Source organism: Camelina sativa, chromosome 9 (genome assembly GCF_000633955.1).
Source record: "Camelina sativa cultivar DH55 chromosome 9, Cs, whole genome shotgun sequence".
NCBI lineage: Eukaryota > Viridiplantae > Streptophyta > Magnoliopsida > Brassicales > Brassicaceae > Camelina > Camelina sativa.
Genome location: NC_025693.1, coordinates 24,531,713 through 24,557,016, shown reverse-complemented (window position 1 = coordinate 24,557,016; position 25,304 = coordinate 24,531,713). Strand labels below are relative to the sequence as shown.

General features: G+C 37.1%; 5 protein-coding genes and 1 pseudogene across 6 annotated transcripts; 2 read left to right on the top strand and 4 right to left on the bottom strand.

Annotated features, from left to right (window-relative positions):
- Positions 758 to 4,243, top strand: LOC104712075 (probable glutamate carboxypeptidase 2). The gene is made up of 10 exons (XM_010428879.2): positions 758 to 1,959; positions 2,217 to 2,459; positions 2,553 to 2,705; positions 2,820 to 2,882; positions 2,970 to 3,057; positions 3,152 to 3,235; positions 3,354 to 3,442; positions 3,519 to 3,632; positions 3,712 to 3,852; positions 3,945 to 4,243. Exons 1-10 carry the CDS (start codon positions 955 to 957, stop codon positions 4,107 to 4,109), a joined length of 2,145 nt encoding a protein of 714 aa, XP_010427181.1. The 5' UTR covers positions 758 to 954; the 3' UTR covers positions 4,110 to 4,243.
- LOC104712073 lies at positions 4,537 to 7,746 on the bottom strand (annotated as a pseudogene).
- Positions 7,847 to 10,413, top strand: LOC104712074 (probable inorganic phosphate transporter 1-7). Its single transcript, XM_010428878.1, has 2 exons — positions 7,847 to 7,880; positions 8,699 to 10,413. Exon 2 carries the CDS (start codon positions 8,722 to 8,724, stop codon positions 10,327 to 10,329), a length of 1,608 nt encoding a protein of 535 aa, XP_010427180.1. The 5' UTR covers positions 7,847 to 7,880; positions 8,699 to 8,721; the 3' UTR covers positions 10,330 to 10,413.
- Positions 12,278 to 13,876, bottom strand: LOC104712072 (probable arabinose 5-phosphate isomerase). Its single transcript, XM_010428877.2, has 3 exons — positions 13,097 to 13,876; positions 12,757 to 12,980; positions 12,278 to 12,667 (listed from the first exon to the last, which is right to left on the bottom strand). Exons 1-3 carry the CDS (start codon positions 13,778 to 13,780, stop codon positions 12,511 to 12,513), a joined length of 1,065 nt encoding a protein of 354 aa, XP_010427179.1. The 5' UTR covers positions 13,781 to 13,876; the 3' UTR covers positions 12,278 to 12,510.
- LOC104712071 (extensin-like) lies at positions 14,657 to 16,103 on the bottom strand. Its single transcript, XM_010428875.2, has 2 exons — positions 15,335 to 16,103; positions 14,657 to 14,958 (listed from the first exon to the last, which is right to left on the bottom strand). Coding segments are annotated over exons 1-2 (615 nt in total). The 5' UTR covers positions 15,949 to 16,103; the 3' UTR covers positions 14,657 to 14,957.
- Positions 16,573 to 24,589, bottom strand: LOC104712070 (structural maintenance of chromosomes protein 1). 2 transcript variants are annotated; one of them, XM_010428874.1, is made up of 19 exons: positions 23,928 to 24,589; positions 23,572 to 23,808; positions 23,228 to 23,461; positions 22,833 to 23,071; positions 22,170 to 22,436; positions 21,494 to 21,764; positions 20,995 to 21,119; positions 20,686 to 20,795; positions 20,482 to 20,589; positions 20,267 to 20,406; positions 20,010 to 20,099; positions 19,720 to 19,928; positions 19,214 to 19,383; positions 18,486 to 18,595; positions 18,025 to 18,401; positions 17,579 to 17,830; positions 17,020 to 17,244; positions 16,830 to 16,899; positions 16,573 to 16,717 (listed from the first exon to the last, which is right to left on the bottom strand). In XM_010428874.1, the coding sequence occupies exons 1-18, from the start codon at positions 24,366 to 24,368 to the stop codon at positions 16,851 to 16,853; spliced, it is 3,654 nt and encodes a 1,217-aa protein (XP_010427176.1). In that variant the 5' UTR covers positions 24,369 to 24,589; the 3' UTR covers positions 16,573 to 16,717; positions 16,830 to 16,850. The 2 variants fall into 2 exon arrangements, with proteins under 2 accessions (XP_010427176.1, XP_010427175.1); XM_010428873.1 differs by having other exon boundaries at positions 16,589 to 16,899.

Below are 25,304 nucleotides of genomic sequence, written 5' to 3'. Positions count from 1 at the left end.
TTTTTGTCAATTACAATTTACTTGGAGCAAATGCCAAACCTCATGTTTTCGCTAGACAAGTGATCAAAATTTATACTACGTTCTAAAACCACTTCTTCTAAAAATATCCAAATTTGCGGACTGAGAGAATTGGCTTCGATCTCAATGTTTCAGCTTCAGTTTCCAACAACACCGTTCTCAATCTCGTGCCTTTTTCTTGTCCTTGGGAGTTGGTTGCCTCCACTTATAATAAATTAATGACAAAGACAATAGAGAACAATTTGCGGAAAATCATATCATTATCACAATGGAATATATATGACGAGTAATATAATATGCTAATGTTATATACTACTACTTATATGGAATATGTCAAATATTGACCCAATATATATCATGTCTAGTTGTTGAGTACTACTATAAAAAAATACTGAAACTGATACTGATACTTCAACGAAGAAAAAAAAAAACGTAGTAGTATTACACTCTCACCACTATAAAAAAAAAAAAAAACATACTTTTTTTTCAGTTTTTTGTTTGGTTCTCTCTCGCAAGAAATTGCAGCTTTTCATCATTCGACTGGGTCGCCACTACTCTCTCTAAATGTTCCTTTTAACAGCCTCTAAAGCTAAAGTAATCTAGTGGAATATAAAAGTAGGGATCATGCACCTTCATTTTTTAAAATTCGATTTTAAAAAGCTCTGATCTTTCAATCAGTCATTTATTTATAACACCCATTATCCAAAATACAATTTCTTGCACAAAAAATAAGATAAATAACAGAGTTTTTGACCAAGATAAACATACTCATAAAGACGAAAAGACAAAAAAGAAAGAGACGAAGATGATGATTCATACTAATAATAAATACAAAGATACTACTACTACTACTTACTGTACTACTTACTTAGCTCAGCCCCCACTATACTTACTATTATAACCATTTTTACTTAACTCTCTCTCTCTCTCTCTGCAATGTCACAGCCTCTCACCACCAGACCCACCGTCGCCGGAATCTCTATATTCCCTTTCCGACATCATCAACCACCACCTCTCTGTGCTTTCCTCTTCATCATTGTCCTTTTCGTTGCCACTTTCTACACTCTCCATCACCCTAACGCTTCTCCTCCTTCTCTCTTTTCTCGAAATCCACATAATAATGACCTCCGTCTCCGCCGCCTCTTCCTCTCCTCTGCTTCCAACGCCACCATCTCCTCTTACCTCCGTGAATTGACCCGTCACCCCCACCTCGCCGGAACCAAACCCTCTTTAGACACTCTCCACTACGTCGTAAACCACTTCCAAAGCCTCGGACTTGACACTCATGTCGCCGATTACGAAGCTCTCTTATCTTATCCTACGCATATCTCCGTCACGGCGCGTTTTAGCAACACGACGACGATGGAGTTTGACTTAAACGACGTTCCCGGAGACTCTTCATCTTCCTCCTCCTCCTCTCCGGTCGTTAGGCCTTACCATGCTTACTCTCCATCTGGGTCAGCGCAGGGTAACGTGGTGTTCGTGAACCACGGCGAGGAGAGAGACTACCGTGCGCTTGACTCGATCGGAGTGAGCGTTAAAGGGTGTGTGGTTTTAGCGAGGAAAGGTGAAAACTTGGGAAGAGGAGGGATTGTGAAGATAGCAGAGACTAAAGGTGCGCTTGGAGTGCTGATATACGCCGAGAACGACGGTGGTGGATTCGGAGGTATTGAGAGAGGTACGGTTATGAGAGGAATCGGAGATCCGGTTAGTCCCGGTTGGCCCGGAGTCGTCGGAGGAGAAAAGCTTAGCTTGGATGATGATTTGGTCACTCGGAGGTTCCCAAAGATTCTATCTTTGCCTTTGTCTCTACGTAACGCTGAGATCGTTTTGGCTTCTCTGGGCGGTGCTAGAGCTCCGGTGGAGTGGCGGAATTCGGGTCGGGTTGGATCGGGTCAACGGGGTGGACCTGGTCGGACCGTTATTAACATGACGTTTCAGGTTGTTTAACTGAAAAAATTCGTATTTCCGTTATGTTTTTCTTGGTTTTGACTTTTGGAATTTTCCGTTATATTCCTTAATTATGTGATTTTTAGTTTCCTTATATAACGTTTTTGTCCAAAATTAGCTAGACCTGAAATTGAGAATTATAACTGTAGCTCAATCATTCTGAATTTGGTTTTTTGGAATTTAGTTGTCGTTGAAAAGTGTGATTTTTGAGCTCAATTTTGAAGTTTTTTTTTTTTTTTTAACTTAAGGGGGAGATGAAAATGAAGAAGATTCACAATGTTGTGGTTACAATAAGAGGGAGTGAAGAAGCTGATAGGTATGTGATACTTGGGAACCATAGAGACGCATGGACATATGGAGCTGTTGATCCAAACAGTGGAACTTCTGCTTTACTCGACATTAGCCGACGGTTCGCTCTTTTGCTTAAATCTGGTTGGAGACCACGTAGGACCATTCTCCTTTGTAGTTGGGATGCAGAAGAATTCGGAATGGTTAGTCATCATCAGTAACTTAGTAAAGGATGAATCTATGTGATGGCTTTACTTAAACCACTTGTGTCTCTTTTTTTTTGTTTTGTTTTATAGATTGGATCAACTGAATGGGTTGAGGAAAATGTTCTTAACTTAGGTGCAAGTGCCGTGGCTTATCTTAATGTCGATTGTGCGGTCCAAGGCTCTGGTTTCTTTGCTGGTGCAACTCCTCAATTAGATGGTCTTCTTGTAGAAGCCTTGAAACTGGTAATAATACTAAACTATGAAAGCATTCTCAAGCATTGTGAAAACGTTCTTGGGTTTATTTCGTTCAGAAATGTCTTAAGTCTCTCTAATATTCATTAATCTTTGTGTGGTCAGGTACAGGATCCTGATGCAGTAGGCTTCACAGTGGAAGAGACATTTAAGTCTCAGAATAACATTGTGAGTAGTCTATCCTTTTAAAGGAGCTCATACAGATTTTTTTTTGAGATTTTATGTTTGTCTTTGTAATGTTTGAATGGACTGCAGATACAAAGGCTAAGTAGAGTAGATTCTGATTTTTCCGGTTTTCTTCATCATGCCGGGATACCATCTATAGACATGTACTATGGAGCAGGTAACTTGATTCCTTAAGTCTTGTAAAACATTCTATAATGGGATGTTCTAATGCAAGTGATACCAATAATGTATGTTGTTTATCCTTTTTTCAGATTATCCTGTTTATCACACCGCATTTGACTCCTATGATTGGATGATCCATAATGCAGATCCATTGTTTCACCGTCATGTTGCTAGTAAAGCTTTTACTTCTCTCTTTCGATCTACAATTAGTTTTTAGTCTTTTTGTTCTGTTTTTTTTAATGGATGCTATGAAGATAATTAACTCTCTTTTTTGCTTTCTATATTTCTCAGTGGCTGGAATTTGGGGACTTTTAGGAATTCTCTTGGCTGATGAGCCACTCATACCATTCGACTACACCTCTTATGCACAAGAATTACATGTACGTACTTTTTTACTTACTCCCTTAATACGTATGATATAAGGAAACTGAGTTTGTGTTTTGTGTAATGGTTCAGGCACATAGAGATACATTGAGCAAGCTATTAAAAGGGAAAGTTTCTGTTGATCCCTTAAGCATGGCGATACAAGAGTTCTCTTTGGTTGCCAAAGAAGTCACAGATGAAGCAAAGGTTTCTAATGGTTTTACTAATTAACGTATAACCTTGTCTTTCTCCTCTTTGTCTCACCTATACATATTCTGGTGTGCAGAAATTAAAGGAGAAATCATATAGCAAAGATGATGTTGTAGCAGCGGCGAAGAGAAGAGAGCTAAATGACAGGTTGATGCTTGTAGAGAGAGGGTTTCTGGATGCAGAAGGGATCAAAGGAAAGGAATGGTTCAAGCATCTTGTGAGTAAACTTTAAAACATTAACTTCTTTTCAATCAGATATCACCAATTGTTTCAAACTTCATGTGACCTTGTTTGTATGTTTATGCATAGGTATATGGACCGGCAGCTGAACCAGAGAGCAAGCTGGGATTTTTCCCGGGAATAGCAGATGCTATTGCGATAAACGCATCAGAGGGAGTCATTGAGCATGAGATATGGAGAGTCGCAAGAGCGATTCAGAGAGCAAGCAAAGCTCTTAAAGGAGGGTTCACATGAGAAAATCTCAATAGTTCTCTTTTGTGTATATAGTGTGACTGTAGGTTGTAGAAGAATAACGTCTCTGAACTAAACACTATAATCTAATCATTTAACACATTCAAGAGTAATTTAATATTTTTCTTTTTGGATAATATCAACAACTTTAAATTATCATTGCAAAGAACAAATCCTTTCTTAGAAGTAATAAAGAAAGACCAACCACTATCTAAGATCCTTTTTTCAGAAGCTACTTTATTTTTCCATTGTAAAGGCTTTATAATTATAATGCCAACTCTTATATCAACTTTTCAATGTAGTGTTCCATGGCATTGGGGTTTGTTTCTCTTTCTTTCCACTATTGACTACTTTTAAAGTGCTTCAGCTTTACCACAAATTTACCAAGATTTCCAAACTCTTGAATATGTTGTTTCGTTTCTGCTCATCATTAGATGAAGTTTCGTCTCCTTATATTCATAATCAAACATGTTATTATGTTTAAATAGAATATCACAAGTTTGAATCAGCTCAGAACGAAGCTATTTTGTGAAGAATAATTATAAGTGAGCTAAGAGAGTGAGATAACATAAAAAACATTCAGTTTTTATGGGTTTTCAGGAGACAATTGAAATGTCCTGTGAAGTTGCTTCTTCAAGTTTTGCACGTACTGTTTCAGCAGCCCACATTTTATTGATGCTGCAAAAAGCAAAAGATGTGTACATTAGTACATACAAATATTAGTGCCTCATGAAGCAAAAGATCATAGTCATTTTTGGTGGACCATGATACTCACCGGACAAGAACATACTCAGAAGATGCTTTTGTTTCAGTGATCCAATCCGGAACTAATTGCAACATCAAACTTAATTGTTCCTCCACTTCCCCTGGGAATGTCAAACAAGAAAGAAACTGTGAGCCTATGAAGGAAGAAGAGACAGGGATATTATCAAACACATGATATTAACTGTCCTTACTTCTATCGGTTATTTGGATTTGGTTTGCAATAATTTTGTGAAGAAGCTCCTCCTTCGTGATGACAGTTCGATTTGTTGAGTGAAACAATTTATGAATCAAATTAACAAGCTGTGGCAAATTGTCCTTCTCGGATTCAGTCTTTGGTCTCTCTTTCATCTGTAAGACACACACACAATGGTAAGTAAGGATGACTGTTTCAACATGGCTAGCAACTGAAAGCAAAATGGTAGCAAGGAAAAGCATCGCTTACCGACTGAAGAAGACCATCTTCATCAGCAACATCACCAGCTTCAAAGTTGATTCCTTTACTGATGCCATCTGTCACAATTGTGTCATCCTCAAGAGTATCAAAATTCAGACTGCGAGATGGACCCTTTACTGACTGAAGAAGGCTATCACCTTCATCAGAGGCATCATCAACAGCTTTGTTACCACCGATGTCATCCTTCACAATTTCATCTTCCTCAAAAGTATCAAAATTCAGACTGCGAGATGTACCCTTTGCCAAACCATTTGTTGATCTAACAGAGTTACCATCAACACCACCATCTGGAGTAAACTCAATACATCTTTTAGATAGCTGCAACGTCGGTGTAGCACTCATGACCCGGATTGGAGTGGACAAGTCTTTGGAGGGAGTGGATAAATCTTTAACTGGAGTTTCAACTATTCTTGACTCTATGTCTGATAATAAGCATTCCTCCTCAGCGCCCTCCGAAAAAGTCGAATCTGGAATCACTTCGTTGTTGACTATCTGTTCTTCTTGCTCCATCTCCTCCATATGAACATCAAACCCTCCAACTTCAAGTTTAGATGCTCCTAAGTCTACGCTCACTGTATCTAAATAACTATCCCTTATGGGGGAATTGAACGGTTCAGGAAGCAGTTCTTTAGGAATATCGTCCTGAATACAGATAACAAAAGATACAGAATCAAATCAGATATAAAAGCAAGCATTTCTCACAAAGCTACAGCTAAAATAATAGAGCAGAGAAGACTATTATGTACCTTAGGATGAGCATTGTAAAAATCTACAAGCTTTGAGTGAAACACTTTCCGAAGTTCCATGTATTTAGTTCCACAAACAGTACTGTCAAGCACAACTGCGTCGGTGTTCAAGCTAATGTGAAGACTAGGTTTCATACAACAAGTGGCTTCAACATACTTCAAAACTCTCTTTAGTTCAATAGCTTCTGGATAAATATGCTTCATCTGAGCCAAATGATCATACGAGAAGATCCTGTTACACCCACATTGACCAAAACAACATCAAACGAATACAATCAAACAACACATACACAGATCAGATGCATCAAAAAGTTGAATCCTTTAAACCCTCAATAGCTAAGTAAAANACAAGCTGTGGCAAATTGTCCTTCTCGGATTCAGTCTTTGGTCTCTCTTTCATCTGTAAGACACACACACAATGGTAAGTAAGGATGACTGTTTCAACATGGCTAGCAACTGAAAGCAAAATGGTAGCAAGGAAAAGCATCGCTTACCNAATTAGCAAATGTAGTCGAAGAACCCTTTAATTTAAGCAATCTAATTGCAGTGTCCAACCCATTGAACAACACCTCCAGAATCTCGAATCTGTTCAACAAAAAAAAAAAATCAAAAAAATTTGAAAAAAATTAAAGGGTCCAAATTTAAAGAAGAGTGTAAAAATCTCACCTTTCGGGTAATTTCACAACCAATTCAGGTTTTGGGGTCGAAGAAAAGATCTGTCTTTTAACGATTTTGTTAGGCGTCCTGGTAGAGAACAGTGACTCAGGATTTGAAGACTCCGAGACCATAGCTGGCTTCTTTGAATCGATTCCAGACGAGCTCATTGCGGAGAGATTAAAGAGAAGTGTGAAGGTGTCAGAGAGAGAGAGAGAGAGAGTAACGGCTAGTATGAATCTATCTAGGGTTTCAAGTTCCGCCTTTTAAAGTGAAGAAGAAGAAGACGAAGGTGTAAGATTTGCCACGTCACTCAAACCGATTCTAAACGTTGGTTCCCGCTAATTCCTTTCTCCCTTTATTGCTAAACCGATTCTAATAAGTATGTTTTTTTTTTTTTTTTAAAAATTCCCATTTTTAACTTTCATGATAATTTTAATTTCTTACAATTTATTGTTTATAACATTATACAGATACAATGTATGAAAACTGGAAAAGGGAACAAGACCAAATAAAAAGAATCAAATTTTTTTGTTCCAATATTCTACTATTTATGACCACAATAAATATCTTGCGACTGTTAAAAAGTTTGTATTCTCTTACAAATTCAGCACTAATTTAGGATCAACTACCAAAAATGAAATTAACAGCTAATGTGTCCGAATATTATTTTTTTCACCCTAAGAATATTCGAAAATTAATTACTTAAAATGAATTTTTTTTAAAAACCGTGTAAGTCATAACAATTTCCACAAAAAAACATTAACCGCAGAACAGAACCAGCTAGTGTGTGTGTCCTAAAACAAGTAAAAAATAAGGTGGAGAAAGAAAGAAGTAGTCAAAGGAGAAAGAAACGACGTCGTTGTCAGAAGAATATACCACAAGAATATGTCAAAGCAAAAACAGAAAGGAAAAAAATATGATCACGTATAAGTAGGCCGTTCCCGACGCTGCCTCTCTTTCATTTCACAACCCATTTCTTCTGTCTTCTTCTTCCTCTCTTACACTTTCTTCTGCAAGAAAGAAAACATCAAACCACAGATTAATACTCTTCTCTGTTTTTCTTTTTCTTTCTCTAAAGACAATCCCACATAAGAGAGAGAGAGAGATTGTTTTGCGAGAGAAACTGATTAAGCAAAATAAAATACTCTTTCTGTAAGTTTCTTCTTTCTTTAATTATTATGTTTGTGTTTATTATGAAACTATTATACTTTTATGATTTGTTGTTGTTTCAATGGAGAAGTGAGGTTATTTATGCAAGCGTTTGGTTCTTGTTTTTAATTAGGTAGATATTCAAGAAACTTAACAAACTTGTTGATAAAACACATTATTTTCGTGTGTATGTAGCATGCGTTTGTGTATATTGTCTATAATAGTTTCGTAAGCGATTCATACAGTTTTAATAATAGCTGATCATCAAATGTTTTGACAGACGAAAATTTGTGATTTTTTTTTTTTTGGTGTGTGTGTGTGTGCATGGAAGTTTTGAGATTGAAACTTTATTTATTCTAACCATTTCTAATTTTTTTTCTTTCATCAATTTTTTTTTCTTTTCTTGTGCCTTTCTTGCAAATACAAAACACAAATAAAAAGAGTTCCGTAATATTTTGTGAAGGAAAATTTTTTAACTTTGTCGTTGAGCTTGGTTTGTCTTGTATGTTGATTGTTGAATATCATGGAATGATTTAAATTCTTGTCGGTGTGCGTCACCATCTTACTTCGTGTCACCTTTTCGGTTCCACACGTTACAAGTCAACCTTTGCAAAATACTTGATCGAAAATGACATTAAATTTTGATGAATTTGAAATTATTATTATTTTTTTATTTGGTTAGAAAATCTTGAAATTGTTAGTCTTTGTTCCACCATAATTATAACATTATAACAGTTGTGGCGAATTCTTAAGACCTTTTTTTTTATGCTTATATATAAAATGTTGATACTGATTGTATTTTCTCATCAAAATTAACGCAGAGAAAGAAGAGAAAGAGAGCAAAATGGCAGGAGATCAGCTAAACGTGCTTAATGCACTCGACGTCGCCAAAACGCAATGGTACCATTTCACGGCGATTATTATCGCCGGTATGGGATTCTTCACCGACGCTTACGATCTTTTTTGTATCTCCCTCGTCACTAAGCTTCTTGGTCGCATTTACTACCACGTGGACGGCTCAGTGAAGCCAGGAACGCTACCTCCTAACGTCTCCGCCGCTGTGAACGGAGTCGCTTTTTGTGGTACACTCGCTGGCCAGCTCTTCTTCGGCTGGCTTGGTGACAAACTCGGGAGGAAAAAAGTTTACGGAATGACCCTCATGGTCATGGTTCTTTGCTCCATCGCCTCGGGTCTATCCTTTGGGAGTACCCCGAAAACTGTGATGACTACGCTCTGTTTCTTCCGGTTCTGGCTTGGTTTTGGCATTGGTGGTGATTATCCATTATCCGCCACGATTATGTCGGAGTACGCCAATAAAAAGACCCGCGGTGCGTTCATAGCCGCGGTGTTCGCTATGCAAGGGTTTGGAATCTTGACCGGGGGGATTTTTGCCATCATCGTGTCTGCGGCTTTCGAGGCTAAGTTTCCATCTCCAGCCTATCAAGTAGATGCCTTGGGATCCACGATTCCTCAGGCAGATTACGTGTGGCGGATCATTCTAATGGTGGGTGCTTTACCAGCTGCAATGACGTATTACTCGAGGTCGAAGATGCCTGAGACCGCACGGTACACGGCTCTTGTAGCTAAGGACGCGAAACTAGCTGCTTCCAACATGTCTAAGGTTTTGCAAGTGGAGATCGAAGCAGAGCAGCAGAAAAGTGAAGATAAGTCTAATTCATTTGGCTTGTTCTCTAAGGAATTTATGAAACGCCATGGCCTTCACTTGCTTGGAACCACAAGCACATGGTTCCTACTCGACATTGCCTTCTACAGTCAGAACCTTTTCCAGAAAGATATTTTCAGTGCGATCGGATGGATCCCTCCGGCACAGACCATGAATGCGATTCAAGAGGTTTTCAAGATCGCACGTGCACAAACCCTAATCGCCTTGTGCAGTACGGTACCCGGTTACTGGTTCACTGTGGCCTTCATCGATGTGATTGGTAGATTCGCGATACAGATGATGGGTTTCTTCTTCATGACCGTCTTTATGTTTGCTCTGGCCATTCCTTACGACCATTGGACTCACAAGGAGAACAGAATCGGGTTTGTGGTAATGTACTCTTTAACATTCTTCTTCGCAAACTTTGGACCCAATGCAACAACTTTCGTCGTGCCCGCTGAGATCTTCCCGGCTAGGTTTAGATCAACCTGCCATGGAATTTCCGCGGCTTCTGGAAAATTAGGAGCAATGGTTGGTGCTTTTGGGTTCTTGTACTTAGCACAAAGTCCTGACAAGAACAAGACAGAACATGGATATCCTCCAGGCATTGGAGTCAAGAACTCGCTCATTGTTTTGGGTGTGGTTAATCTTTTGGGGATGGTTTTTACACTATTGGTTCCTGAATCTAAAGGAAAGTCTCTCGAGGAAATGTCCGGTGAGAACGAGCAAAATGATGAAGGCAGCAGCACCAGCAACAACAACAGTAACAACACGGTGCCAACTGCATAGAGATTCTACAAGACATTGTTATTTTTTAAATACTTGTATCTTTATTCTCTCTACCTTTCTTTCTTTCTTTCTTTCTTTCTTTCTTTCTTTCTTTCTTTCTTTCTTTCTTTCTTTCTTTCTTTCTTTCTTTCTTTCTTTCTTTCTTTCTTTCTTTCTTTCTTTCTTTCTTTCTTTCTTTCTTTCTTTCTTTCTTTCTTTCTTTCTTTCTTTCTTTCTTTCTTTCTTTCTTTCTTTCTTTCTTTCTTTCTTTCTTTCTTTCTTTCTTTCTTTCTTTCTTTCTTTCTTTCTTTCTTTCTTTCTTTCTTTCTTTCTTTCTTTCTTTCTTTCTTTCTTTCTTTCTTTCTTTCTTTCTTTCTTTCTTTCTTTCTTTCTTTCTTTCTTTCTTTCTTTCTTTCTTTCTTTCTTTCTTTCTTTCTTTCTTTCTTTCTTTCTTTCTTTCTTTCTTTCTTTCTTTCTTTCTTTCTTTCTTTCTTTCTTTCTTTCTTTCTTTCTTTCTTTCTTTCTTTCTTTCTTTCTTTCTTTCTTTCTTTCTTTCTTTCTTTCTTTCTTTCTTTCTTTCTTTCTTTCTTTCTTTCTTTCTTTCTTTCTTTCTTTCTTTCTTTCTTTCTTTCTTTCTTTCTTTCTTTCTTTCTTTCTTTCTTTCTTTCTTTCTTTCTTTCTTTCTTTCTTTCTTTCTTTCTTTCTTTCTTTCTTTCTTTCTTTCTTTCTTTCTTTCTTTCTTTCTTTCTTTCTTTCTTTCTTTCTTTCTTTCTTTCTTTCTTTCTTTCTTTCTTTCTTTCTTTCTTTCTTTCTTTCTTTCTTTCTTTCTTTCTTTCTTTCTTTCTTTCTTTCTTTCTTTCTTTCTTTCTTTCTTTCTTTCTTTCTTTCTTTCTTTCTTTCTTTCTTTCTTTCTTTCTTTCTTTCTTTCTTTCTTTCTTTCTTTCTTTCTTTCTTTCTTTCTTTCTTTCTTTCTTTCTTTCTTTCTTTCTTTCTTTCTTTCTTTCTTTCTTTCTTTCTTTCTTTCTTTCTTTCTTTCTTTCTTTCTTTCTTTCTTTCTTTCTTTCTTTCTTTCTTTCTTTCTTTCTTTCTTTCTTTCTTTCTTTCTTTCTTTCTTTCTTTCTTTCTTTCTTTCTTTCTTTCTTTCTTTCTTTCTTTCTTTCTTTCTTTCTTTCTTTCTTTCTTTCTTTCTTTCTTTCTTTCTTTCTTTCTTTCTTTCTTTCTTTCTTTCTTTCTTTCTTTCTTTCTTTCTTTCTTTCTTTCTTTCTTTCTTTCTTTCTTTCTTTCTTTCTTTCTTTCTTTCTTTCTTTCTTTCTTTCTTTCTTTCTTTCTTTCTTTCTTTCTTTCTTTCTTTCTTTCTTTCTTTCTTTCTTTCTTTCTTTCTTTCTTTCTTTCTTTCTTTCTTTCTTTCTTTCTTTCTTTCTTTCTTTCTTTCTTTCTTTCTTTCTTTCTTTCTTTCTTTCTTTCTTTCTTTCTTTCTTTCTTTCTTTCTTTCTTTCTTTCTTTCTTTCTTTCTTTCTTTCTTTCTTTCTTTCTTTCTTTCTTTCTTTCTTTCTTTCTTTCTTTCTTTCTTTCTTTCTTTCTTTCTTTCTTTCTTTCTTTCTTTCTTTCTTTCTTTCTTTCTTTCTTTCTTTCTTTCTTTCTTTCTTTCTTTCTTTCTTCAGATTGCTTCTTACTAGCAACTCAAGTTGTTCTTTATGGTAACTTATTACTGATCGTTAAATGCAATAGGCTCTGATTCTTTTACATACTTGTATTGGTTTGGATTTCAGATTTTTTTAGAACCGCTTTCTGGTGTTCAATATGATATAACTGTGTTTGCCATATTCAAACATCCAACAGTAACACTAAGCAAAATTGTGTAATATGGATTGTTTCAGTTTCTTCAGCCAATCTTTGTTCAATCAAAACCAAAAACTGCATTTCTTTTCTATAAATGGTCCAATCAAAATGGTGCTATGCGCAGTGTGACAATAGGAAAAAGATGTTGCATATATGAAAGCAAGTGTAATAATGAAGGTAAAATAGGACAAAGATACAAGTATATTTTCTTATACTCTATACATATCTTTTGAGTAAATGATGGACAATACATGATGAAGTACTACTAGGCACAATACAATTCACTGGCTGTGAATATCAAAATACACCAAATATTAAAAGAATCAACTATATAAAACGTGATATAGAGGCACCTTTCGTGTTTCAGAGACCAGCTGAAACCAAACCATGCAATGTTACAATCCCAATCAAGGTGTTGTCTTCATTGATCACAGGTAGAAACTGAACAGGCGATGGCGGTGACTCCATTTTTTTCATAGCTTCAACTGCCATTGTTTCTGGTCCAATAGTCCTAGGCTTCCTGTTTTACACACAAATGATTCAAAATCAATCATCAAACCAAAACGTTTATAAGATCTAAAAAAACAAACACAGTGTTTTCTTCCTCACCTGTTGCACATTTCTCCAACACTGAGTTTAAAGATTGCTTCTCCACTTGCCTTGAGAGTCCGGCGAAGATCTCCATCTGTGAATGTACCGATCAAACGATGATGTTCATCAACAACAAGCAAACAACCACATCCTTTGCTGGTCAGCTCAACTAATTGATCCATGATCAAGTCTCCTTCTTTACACACAGGAAGCTCATCTTGCTTTTTCATTACATCCTTCACCTATATAACAAACACATCCCAATAGATTCTTATTCATCCCCTCATTGTTCTTAAAGCTTATCTATATAGCCAAATCAAAAACTCTAAAAGGTGAGAGAGCAATTTCGAGAGCAGACCTTGAAGATTAAGCTCTTGCCGATCCTACCGGCGGGATGATTCGACGCGTATTCTTCCTTGGAAAGATTTCTAGCGGCCATGAGAGCAACGGCGATGGTATCACCAAACACCATCTGAATCGCCGTAGAGGTGACCGGAGCGAGATTAAAAGGACACAATTCTCTCTGAAGAGGCAAATGCACATTCATATCACAAACAGCAGCGAGAGGATTCCCAGAAACAGAGGTGAGAGAGACAAGAAAGGCTCCTTTAGCTCTAGCGCAAGGGACAAGACGGAGAAGCTCCTCTGTGGCGCCGGATTTGCTGAAGAAGACGAGAACATCGCGAGGGGAAAGAGCGCCAATGTCGCCGTGAAGGGCGTCGAGAGGGGAGAGGAAAGAGGAACGGAAGCTGAGAGAGACGAGCGTCTGGGAAACCTTGTTGGCGACGAAAGCGGATTTGCCGACGCCGGTGAAAAAGACGGTGCCGGAGGTGGAGAGGAGAATGCGTGAGAAATCTAGGGTTTGGGAGAGATCGAGATGTTTGAAGAAGTGATTGAGAAGATCTTGCTGAGATTTGAAGAGGTTGAGGAGATTATCGCGGGAGATCTCTTGTCGGTGATCATGGTGGTTGGATCCGCCATTTTTGAGGGGATTGTGATCGATTGGTGAGAAATCTAGAGATGGCGGTGGAAGAGATCCCATTGTTGGATCTGTGTGAGAGATTTGTGTGATTGCTTTGTGCTGAGGGGAGGAGAGATCTCAAAACTAATAAAAGCAGTGTGTGTGTGTGTGTATTAATGGAGACGGTGGGGTAAATATGTAAATTAACGAGTTATTTCGTTTTCGTGATGATTGAGTTGGAAATTTAAAGCAAATGTCTATAATTGAGTTGGAAAATTCAAATACTTACTTCCAAAACCAAAGTTCGGTTTTTTGGTTTTAGATTCAATTCTGATCCGGTTTAAATAAAACAACTCTCTCAAAATTTTGGTATAGCCAAATTCTACGCCTATGGTGGTAGGGGATCCATCTCCTTGAAATACTCACTGGTGAAAACCTGAAACATCTTTATCTCATGGAGGATTCTTTATGTCATTCCATTTATTTGAGGTATCTTTTTTTATCTGGTTTATATATATGGTTTCAGGACAGACAGACCGGAGACGTAGTTGGATTTTGCAGGAACTAAAAACAAACCTGATGCTAAGCTCAAAGGACTCGGGCGTTTCTCTTGGCTATTCACAAACTAGCATCGCAGAAAATTCACAATTTTTTTTTTAGCAATCCCTCAGTGCGCATCGTCCCCTGTACTAGATGAAATTTGTATCTAAACAATGATGGCTCTGGACATGCCTAGCAACTGGAGGAGACAATTGTTTCGGGTAGTCCAATCACAAGATGCTTTGTTGCTGCTGGTCCGCTAGTTTTGTATTGCGATTGCGATTGCGTGCATTTGTTGCCAAAGCCTAACAATATCTTAATTGATTTCACAAGCAGTTAAAACGCTAGGAAAGGTAAAAATTGTTGACTCGATTGATTTTATTTCCTGTTTAATCTGTATAGAAGAATCTATAGATTAAAAACCTAGACAAACACGTGCTAAAAACAGAATTACAGGTACGTACATTAACATAAACAAAGTTTTTATGAAACATAAGTGAGACAAAAGTGTTATCGTGTCATTAGTATCAATCACCCTGATCCCAAAAACCAACAACTTGTACAAAAATCTACTGAAATCTTTTTCGGGGGTGGTCTATGATAATCTCTGGTTTTGATCAAAAGAAGTGAGAAATGAAAAAGTCACTGTTTGCCTGGTTAACTAAGTCATCTCCATCATCGAGTGAGTAAAACTGGACATCAAACCCAGCAAAGCTCATCTACACACAATTAAAAAAAAAATCATCAATTCTAGTTACAGTTTTACCAAACAAAAAGACAGAACAGAGAACACATCTGTGTGATTCCAAGATCTATGGCTAAATAACGTACACACCTTTAGACCAATAAACAAATCTAATAAAACTACTAAACTAGTAACAGGCCAAACAAGTAAGGTCTCATGACAATTTTGTTTTTCCAAATTTTAGTTCATTATCCTTATGAATGGCAAAAAAGCTATAAAAAATCGTAGAATTAATCTATCTCAAGATCGTTGGATAGAGGCAGAGCTAAGATCCCTAGACACACTCTAGTATCTCTATTGAATTACGCAAAGGACCTAATACAATAAACGAGAGGGATGAACATGCATACCATCCGGAGGTGCCGGGTCGGTTTCCGGTGGATCTCGGATCGGTTCGGATCCTCTCATACCCGCCCGATTTAGGCCGTCCGATCTGTCCATAACCGAAATAACCCTGTCGTGGCTGTTCCTGGTTCAGATTCGGATTGGAGTCGAGTCGAGGTTTCTCATCCTTGCGAACAAAGCCTGGCCTAAGATGGGGAGGCACGAACTTATTAGGTTTCGAGGACATGGACGTCATTGGAGCAGGAGCAGGCACATCCTGGACTTTCTCAGGAGTCCGAACAGGAAAGGAAAGGGAGGAGCCAGGTCCGGTATGACCTAAGGGACGAAGAGAGATCTGATTCGGATCTGGATCAGAGACGGCTTGATCTGAAATCTTCGGAGATGGAGAGAGCGAAGGCGTGGTAATGGTGGTGGTGACAGGGGAAGGAGATCTGAGAGGTTTGGGAGAAGGTTTGGTGAGGACGAGCATACGGCCATTGGAACGAGCGACGGAGGAATAAGAAGCGGGGGAGGAGTTGGAAGAATAAGGAGAAGAAGATGAAGAAGAAGAAGGAGGATCTTTGTGGAGGATGTGGTTGAAGTTGATTGAGGTGTATTTGTTATTGGCTCTTGCCGCCATTCAATTTTTTTTGCTTTTCTGCTTCGAATTAATCGAATCTTCTCCCTCTCCGTAGCTTTTAGGTTAGAGATGTTGAACCAAAGGAAGAAGAAGAAGAACTAAAGAATGAAATGATTGATGAGTCTCTCTTCTCTGTTTTTTAATTTTCTCTCTGCTCTGCTTCTTCCTCCTCCCTCCGCTTTATTTAATTTTCTATTTTTCTTTTTCTTTGAAATTTGAGTTTAGTCTTTAATGATTACGAAAGAAGACAATGGAAAAAGGAAGACGCAAGTGATGTCACTCCTAGGCTTCTGACACGTATCCATCGTTTTATTTTTTTTAATTAGTTTGAAAATAAGACATAAATCATCAATTAAAGGACAAATTCTGAAACTTTAGTTTGGATCTTATCCGCTAATACATTTGATTACGAGTTTTTATTAATCAAGTCTGAGAAGGTCAAACCCTTTTCAATTTCAAGCCTTTTGCCAATGTTAAAGCCCCAACATAGATTGTATTCTTGAATGGGACGACAGAATGGCTTTTGATGATTTTGACTTCGTAGTCCGTATTAAAGAAACTTTGGTGTACTTTCTTCTACTTGTGAAATAAACATGTCTCCAATTTTTTTTTCATAATCCTATATACGACGTCAACCAGATTCAACTAATATCAAGAGTTTCCTTATATCACATTAAAGAAAAGTTCCACATTTGTGTGAGAGATCTTCTTATAAGGTCCTATGCCGAATCAAATCGCAAATAAATCACCATACCACTGTGAAAAGTACCTATCAACATTGTATGATACATAATTAAAAACCTAGAAAATCACAACACCATTCAGACTATTCAGTACTTGCTAAGTTGCTATATACCAAAGTTAGGGTTCATACTTCTTACCTAAACCCTAAACCTCCCAATTCACGATTCTTGGTAGCTCCTAAGGTCAAATGACATTGTACTCGAGCAACTGCACCAAATTGAATCCACCAAGTAGTTCTCAGATATTAACCCCAATTTTGTTGGTATAGTACCAATAGAAAAAAAATAGACGCATGTAAAAGAATATTATTGATATGGAAATCCTCACCTCTCGGTGTCTCTGTAAACTCCAACCAGAGCTTCCGCCTTGTCATAGAAGCTGTCCTTGAGAGATATTACAATGCTTTGGAAGCCATTCCCATCCTCTGCATCTTGATTGTCACGTCCTGCTTGGCATGACTTGCTACGAATAAATTTAGCAACTTTTGCCACGTTTAAATTATCTAGCGCAGCATCCACTTCATCAAGTATGAAAAACGGTGAAGGCCTATAGCTGAAATATGGAAAGAAAAGCAACACCATCAATACCTTAAAACAACCGACCACAGTTAACTTCCTTTGCAAAACAGCTACTGTATATTTAGACGATCGTAGGCCAAATCTCAGATCATAAAGAAAAGGAAACCTACTTTTAAAGATGGGTATTTTACTAGGAACAGAAAACCCAAAACGACCCAGGAAAACCAAATCAAAGTTTGTTGCTAAGGATTCAACAAATCTGATCATTCCAGACACAAATAACAAATTTCATCACCGTCTGCTAGTCCAAATTCAAAGAGTGAAACTAAATCAATATAAACCTACAAAATCTAGGTCGTTGAGGATACCTATGGATGGAGAAGAGCAACGCCAAGGCCGCAACTGTTTTCTCTCCTCCAGAGAGCTGTTCCATGTCACGGAATCGCTTTGTTGGGGGCATTGTAGTATACTTTATACCATGTAGAAACGGATCATCCTCATTTTCTAGGTTTAGATAAGCAGTCCCACCCAGTGGATGCGTATTACTCTTGGTTAGTTGCTTATAGATCTTGTCAATGTTGCTAGCAATGTGGTTGAAAGCTTCCATAAATAGCTCATACCTGCACAACATTTTGAAGTGAGCATAAGAAGCTATAATGGAATATATGAATTTATTTGCAAAAACTATGTGCACATCTTGAATCTTCAGACTTTTTACTTGTCCGGTTTTGGTTCCATCATATAGTCGTCGATATCTGGTAACAATTTTCTTCGAAGCTCTAAAGATCATTTTACAAGATATATATTGAGTTACCTCTTCTGCTTAACAGTATTATAGGCATCCGCTACTTGCTTCTCCTCTTTCCTGGCCGCTTCAAACTCCTGGCTAACTTGTTTTTCTTTCTCTTGTATAGCCTCATACTGGTCAAGTGCTCTCAAGTTTGGAGCCGTTCTTTCAATCTCTGATGTTTTAGATTCTATTTTCTGCCTGAATTCCGCCTCCACTTTTTCACGAGCAGATGGTCTCCGTTCTTGGAGATAAGCTCTATCCAACTCAGTAAAGTCAAACTGTGGCCCATCGGAGTCATCTTCCTCCATAGCATCTGATAAAACAGGAAGAGTAATATGTTCGAGCTCACACTTCTCAACTATTTCCTGTTTCTGCGAGATCAGCTGCTCAATTTGTGTTTCCTGATATCATATGGAAGCTTTAGTGTATACATGCTCAGACATTACATATCTTTAGGGAAAGGATTTGATGAATCTTCATTGTACCTTCGAATGTATTTGACGATTGAGCTTGGTTATGCTTGTTGTCGCTTGAGAGGCCTGCTTTTTCCAATCCAGGATTTCCTTCTCATACTCCTCCGACTTTTGTTTGCATTCTGCAAGCAGGAGCAATAGATAGTCACATCTCTAAGAAAGAAGAAACCAGTGCAGTCTTTTTGCTCGGCAAAGAACAGTAGACAGATAAGGTGATAATCAAATTATATGGTTTTGTAACTTATGCTTATACAAGAAAAGCAAAGAAAGAGTAACAGGGCTAGAGAATCAATCATACTGAATCTTCACACCAACCATCTATCAGCCTCAAGTAATTATCTCTATATGATAGCTTTCTTTCTGAATTAGATTAAGATGTAGTGTATCCATACATTTAAGCAAGATGTTGAGCAAATCAAGTATATCCCAAAATTGTTCAAACCTTAGACATAGCAATCAATATACAAATATCAAGGATTATGTAATGCAAACAAACAATTGGTTGGAAAAGGCATGTAAATTGAAAATTGCCGAAGTAACAGGGCCCCAACTCATGGCCAACAGTTGAAAATTGCCGAAGCAAACTCAGGTCAGATACAGACAATGTGCTTTTACTGGATCATGTTAATGTCTGTTACGAATGAAATCCTCAAATTGACAACTCAAAATGGCACTGAGTTTCAAGAAAAGCATAGGACTAAAAAGGCCATAAGATTTAATGTTAATATAGAATCACATACCTCCCATTTCCTTCTTCCAATTGTTGATTTCATTTGTAATTTTTTCTGCTGTCTCCTTACGTTCAGACATCGTCTTCTGTATACCTTCCAAATCAGTTTCCAAAGAACTGATAGAAGACTCTAGCTTTCGAATTCGTGAACCCACATCTCGGTTTTGCTCATATTCCAGCCTGGAATTCGAAAAAGTGATTTTCATGAACCGACTAAATTACTACTTTACTCTGATCATACAAACTCAAGCTCCATTCAATAGAAAGCAGTATTTCAACTCAGCCAACCAGTTAGCAGGTAGCAGAGTTTTCTAACACAGGTTTTACAGGCAACAGGATACTGACCCTTACAGACATCGTGTTTATTAAGAAACAGGAATGACAAGTTGACTTCAGAATCAGAGCTTTATGATAGCACAGACATGGGAAAAATAAATCGAAAGAGACTAACACTGTATATGTGAAGTTTAACTAGATCTGATATGTAAACAGAAAAACAGAGTAGAAGAGACATACTGGTATTTTAATTTAGCAAGCTGGTTACTCAGATCCATCCTTTCTTCAGCCTCCATTTTAGCATTCTTGAGCTGAGTTTCTTCATATTCACGTATGTTTTCAACCCCAACCGACTGGCTAAAATCCTTATAGATACGGTCAACAATCTCATTGATTCTTTTCTCCAACTTCTTCATTTCTGTTATTCTTTTATCGACCTGAGTTTTAGCCTACAATAGATACCAATGGCATTCAGTCATATTGTCATCAGGTTTTAACTCTACAAAATATCAGAAAAGATAGAAAATTACCTTAGCGAGTTCAGGATCTACGCGTTCAATTTCTTTAGTAATATTCTGCTTCTCTTGCTCAAGCTGTGGAAGTTTGTCTTTGATGCTTTTCTGTTAAAATCACCAATTAGTATTTTCTGAATAGTGACAGCTCCTCCTAGCAGAAGGAAAGATAAAATGTGTGCTACTGTATGGCATTCTTATCCCTAACAGGATTCCCTTGACAACAGCAAGTAAGATATATGAACTCATCTTGGAAAAGATAAATTGGTTGTTACCTTCTCAATTTCAGCATACTGAATCTTTTTTTCAAGTCCACTTATTTTTCCAGATATTTCAGACTCCTTCATCTGCATTTCTCGAATAGATCCAATATTTTCCAACTGTAGCTCATATTCTTCTTTCTTTTTCTTCAATCCTGCAAAACGAATATTGGCTCTAAGACACTACATCAGAAGTTAAGAGGCTTTTAACCAGCTAGTGAAAAACCAACCTTCAATTTTCTTATCATCCCATTTATTAGACTTTGCTTCCATTCCACCACTGGTACCACCAGTCATTGTTCCCGACTTTGTGAGTAATATACCATCAACAGTCACAACTAAAAATAATAGAAATCAGGATATGTAAGAAGTAAAGCCAACTTTAGCGCAAGTATATGAGTAAGTTACACCTAAAGAAGGAAACAGGAACATACCTTTAAATCTCTCTCCGGTCCAGCTAAGAGCCTTGGCTTCTTCAAGTTCGTCGCAGACTAGAGTATTTCCAACAGCAAAAAGGACCGCATTCTCCAATTCAGGATCGAACGTAGGGTAGTTAAGGACCAAAATACATAATTTAGAAACCAACTCACATATACCTTTCTATACTTCTCAATCTTTGGTTTAATATATTAAAATAATCTCAAGCTACCAACTACGCACGCAATGATATGAATCCAAAAAATGAGAAATTGCAACCTTGAGTATGCCAAAGTCATATCACTTCACTTATTTGCAAAGGATATTGGATAACATCGAAAACCAGCTTTGCAGTGCCACCCAAATTTCTCAATTTTTCAAACACTGGCTTGACACGTACTGACTGAAGAGGAATAAATGTCATAGGAGGAAGCCTTTGCTCTTTCAAGTACTGCAAAGTACAAATTAAAAAAAAAACTCATTTCATCCCATAATCGTCTTAAACATTTACTTCATATTGCGTAAAAGCAAGGTAGAAAAAGCTTCGAAAGTGTCAACTTTTAATTATATGGAATGAAGTCTGCATGGAGATGATTACAGCATATATGTTACATACCTAAATAATATGAATTGATAATCATTAAGTGGTGGTAGTGTTTAAAGTATCATTAATTAGTTGGCATAGGCCAGAGAGTAGTAATATGGTAAAGATATCTTACTCACCTGTACTGAAACAATAACTGTCAGCAGAGAAGAGATAAAAATTACGAATTATGAGTTCATAACTTGCATAGGATTAGAACACCAAATGCATAATATAAGTACCTTGATGCAATCTTTTCCCGTGTTTTCATCTTCTACAACTACTGCATCCATAAATCTTCCCATAGCAACAGTGACAGCAAGGTTATACTTCTTCCGATTTGGCCGACAAAGATCAGTCATCCGACCATGAACTCCTTGAAAAAGACGCTTGAGAGACTCAACAGCTTGTGTTAGCCGACTATCTCTCTCATTTTCATACCTTTCAGCTGTTAAATCACTTAACTGGTTTTCTACTTCCTCGATTCTCGTCTTCAAGTTTTCAGAGGCATTCCTGTTCATCATATAAGCAGGTTAGAAACTATCAAGAATAAAGAAAAGGTTCAGTCTGGTCTGTTGCACCACAAGCAAAAATGAAGCTTTGTCCACAGCCTTTAGCCATGAAATCTGTACAGCGGAAGATTCTGAATTTGAGTATCAGGAGATACAAAATGTATTCTGCCTGCTCAAGAAGGGGTTTATAATCTGAATAGAGAAGACTGAAAAGAATGTGTTCTTGATAAATGAATTACCAATATCTCTCAAACCATAGTTCAAAAGATGAAGCAACCGTAAGAAAATCTCAAGGGAGATAGTTCAAAAAAACTTGCAGCAATGTGTAGCATTTAAAGGATATCATAAAAACGCAAGTAAACCATCCAATTGTAGACAATCTAGTGAGTAGAGGTCTTATACTAACCTGGCATCTCGATGCTTCTCTTGCAGTGCACGTAACTCCTTTTTCAGACTAGTTGCTTCATTCTTATATTCTGAAGTAGATTCTTCAATATTTGTTTGCCTGGATATAAATCCCTTAATTTGTTCATCAAGATCAGTCTTTCTATTTATTAGTTGCTGGTAATTTTCTTCCAGATTTTTCAATGCTTCAAGATCAGTATGATGTTGCCTATCTAGAACCTCGTACTCATCTTTTAGCTTAATGGTTTTCATCCCAGCTTCTTCTTTTCTGAGACAAACCACATTGATAAACATGAAAATAAATCGATCAGAAAACCAGGGATTCATACGGATTTTAAGAGGTTGAATATGCATAGTAGATGGTGAAACTAGAAGAAGATGCATATTACAAAAGTTACAACAAAGCACCAATAATAGCGCCTGTAAACAACTAGATATATGTCGTTATGTCAAACAAACACTTATATATTTGTTTTCTTAAACTATTCTTCAAAGCATAGAATAAGTACTCGTACCCAACAATTCTTTCATTAAAAAAAAAAGCATGGCAATATTCATTACCCCGCAAAAACTCAAGCAATAAGATTAAATATCTATAACCTCAAGACAGTTGGGAAATGGCAATGCTTCTGTCTACGAACAGAAAGAAATCCTTAAAACTTACATTCGGAAATAATCTTGCAGTTGACTGTCGAGCATTGGGAGTTTTCCGCTGCTATCTTGTCTCTTCTCATTTAATCTTTCCATTTTCATATTCAGCTCCTTAATGCTACGCTGCATCAGTTCAATTTCCTTGGAATGCTTCCCTTTTTCTTTTTTCCTCTTATCCACCTCCTTTCGATTGCTCTCAATTTTTGATTTTATGCGAGCTATCTCCTCTTTAAACCTCAGAAGCTCAGGTTGCTACTCCACAGAAAAGGTACAGATAAAAGTTACTCAAGTGAGGAAGTAAAATTCTAGAGGATAACAAAACAATAGATTGTAAGAGATGTCTGGAGATGCTATATTTGGGAGGGAAAAATACAATCAGTTAAACACAGATTTTCAAGGTATACTTACAATTTTTCCAAGCTTCGAGCTTCTCTCAGCAATTTTCTTCTCACGTTGAGCAATTTCTTTCAGATACTTTGCTTGTTCTACCTTTCGCTTACCAGCTTCTTTTTCAAACTTTTCCAGCTCTCTCATGACATCTTTACGATTGCTCTTTTCAGAATCAACATCCTCAGTCGCCTTCTCTATATCAGTTTCAATGTTATACAATTGCCATAGGAACCGTTCTCTCTTCAAAGCTTTCTGCATGGCGTGAAGACAAATTAACAAGAACGCAGAAACAAAAAAAGATCACCAAAATAAGTAATAAAGCACTTCTCCACTAGAGAACAAAGGCAAATCCACATAAATACCAGTTCTTCCTGCAGCCTAAGATGCTTCTCAGCTTCTTCCTTCTGTGCTTTCTTAAGCTTCTTCTCATTCCCAATTGTTTTCTTCTTCTGGTATATAAGCGCTGCTTTTTCTTCAGCGCTGGCCTTCTTCTCTTCTAGTTCTTCATACTCTTTCTTAAGCTCCTCGGATCCAGAAATCTCCTCCAGGAGTCCAGTGAGTTCTTTTGGATTCTTGGAAGCAATAGATTCAACATCACCCTACAATTTGACATGCCAGAAGTTATATACACCCAGATTCAAAATTAAATCGAACTACCAGACTCATTCATAGAAACAAAAACAAAAATAGAATGAAAGTGTAAAAATTCTCAACACACCTGAAACACCAAGAAATTACGAGCCTTAACAAGAATCCCTAGAGATCGCAGCTTCCCATTGTACTCATCAAGATTCACAACCCTATTATCGATACGGTACTCACTCCCACCAGCGCTAGTAATAGTACGAGTGAAATGAAGCTCTACACCATCTTCCATCTGATAAACGAGTCGAACAAAAGCTCTCCGGCCTCTCTGTTCCTTGTCACGATCATCAAAAGCGTAGATAAGATCCTTAAGCTGGGAACCACGGAGTTGACCGGTACGAACACCAAGGACGAAGCTAATAGCGTCCATTAGGTTAGATTTGCCGGCACCGTTGGGACCAATGATAGCGGTGAAATCCTTGAAAGGACCAACCAATTGATGACCTTTGTAAGATTTGAAATTCTCCATCTCGAGTTGCAGGATCTTCCCCGGTGGGGCTTGTATCGCAGGCATGGTTTGGAGAAGGAGATCTCGGAGTTGGTTTCCGGATAAAGAAAGCAGCGGATAGTGAAATTAGCCAAATTAGGGTTTTCTAGAAGGTTGGGGATAAACTAGAATAGGAAATTGGCGGGAATTGGAAATTTTTAGAGGGCGAAATCTCTCTCTTTCTTTCAATGGATTTCAGAATTCATCTCTTCCCCTAAATCCGCGAGTCGAAAAAGCCTAGAAGAGAGTTTCACAGACTCAGTGGGTTTTTTTCTTTTTGTAATCAAAGGGGGCCTAGCATACGGCGCCGTTTCAGATGCTGAGGCCTAATGATACGGTGTAGTTTCATATGATGGCTCGACTCTTTTGTTTAGAGATTTTTTTTTTGGATCAGTGACTGTTTTGTTTCTTTAAGTGAACTTAAAAGTACATTGAGAAGAATTTTATTTTTAAAGAAATTTAATTGCTTTATGAAATTTTGCAAGAAACATATATTAAGGGTTGAAATATATGTTTCATGGTATGTATTCTATACATTTTGTAGTTTAAATATATATATATATATTCAACTTGACATTTAAAGGGATTTGTGTAAAATTTACAAATCCTTATGTTATTCAATCATAAATTTTAAAAAGTCAATTGAAATTCACTATTATTGAACTGATGATTTAAAAATCTACTTAAAACGCTCTGTGAAAACGTTTATTTCTTTTGAATCTAATTTAACATGACATTCAAAAAAAAAAAAAATCTACTTAAAAATCTACTGTTATTCAAAACAGTTTGTGAATTTAAATTTTAATGATTTTTAAAGATTCAAATTTGAGAGGATTTGTTTAGTTAAATACAAAAATTCAAATTTTTAGGTGGGATTTAAAAAAATTTTACAATAAATCATATCAACTTAATCATGGTTTCAATACACATCTTGCTCATGCATTGGATCAAAATATAAACTTG

What these genes read in the sequence shown, in the direction of transcription:
- LOC104712075 (XM_010428879.2), top strand. Translation starts at nt 955, where the DNA reads ATGTCACAGCCTCTCACCACCAGACCCACCGTCGCCGGAATCTCTATA. An exon ending in TTATTAACATGACGTTTCAG is followed by an intron (nt 1,960 to 2,216) that starts GTTGTTTAACTG and finishes TTTTAACTTAAG; the next exon opens with GGGGAGATGAAAATGAAGAA. An exon ending in TTAAGTCTCAGAATAACATT is followed by an intron (nt 2,883 to 2,969) that starts GTGAGTAGTCTA and finishes AATGGACTGCAG; the next exon opens with ATACAAAGGCTAAGTAGAGT.
- LOC104712074 (XM_010428878.1), top strand. Translation starts at nt 8,722, where the DNA reads ATGGCAGGAGATCAGCTAAACGTGCTTAATGCACTCGACGTCGCCAAA.
- LOC104712072 (XM_010428877.2), bottom strand. Translation starts at nt 13,780, where the DNA reads ATGGGATCTCTTCCACCGCCATCTCTAGATTTCTCACCAATCGATCAC. An exon ending in GCAAGAGCTTAATCTTCAAG is followed by an intron (nt 12,981 to 13,096) that starts GTCTGCTCTCGA and finishes TTTGTTATATAG; the next exon opens with GTGAAGGATGTAATGAAAAA. An exon ending in GTTGGAGAAATGTGCAACAG is followed by an intron (nt 12,668 to 12,756) that starts GTGAGGAAGAAA and finishes TGTGTAAAACAG; the next exon opens with GAAGCCTAGGACTATTGGAC.
- LOC104712071 (XM_010428875.2), bottom strand. Translation starts at nt 15,948, where the DNA reads ATGGCGGCAAGAGCCAATAACAAATACACCTCAATCAACTTCAACCAC.
- LOC104712070 (XM_010428874.1), bottom strand. Translation starts at nt 24,368, where the DNA reads ATGCCTGCGATACAAGCCCCACCGGGGAAGATCCTGCAACTCGAGATG. An exon ending in CTTGCTAAATTAAAATACCA is followed by an intron (nt 19,384 to 19,719) that starts GTATGTCTCTTC and finishes TTCGAATTCCAG; the next exon opens with GCTGGAATATGAGCAAAACC. An exon ending in GTTTACAGAGACACCGAGAG is followed by an intron (nt 16,900 to 17,019) that starts GTGAGGATTTCC and finishes AATTTGGTGCAG; the next exon opens with TTGCTCGAGTACAATGTCAT.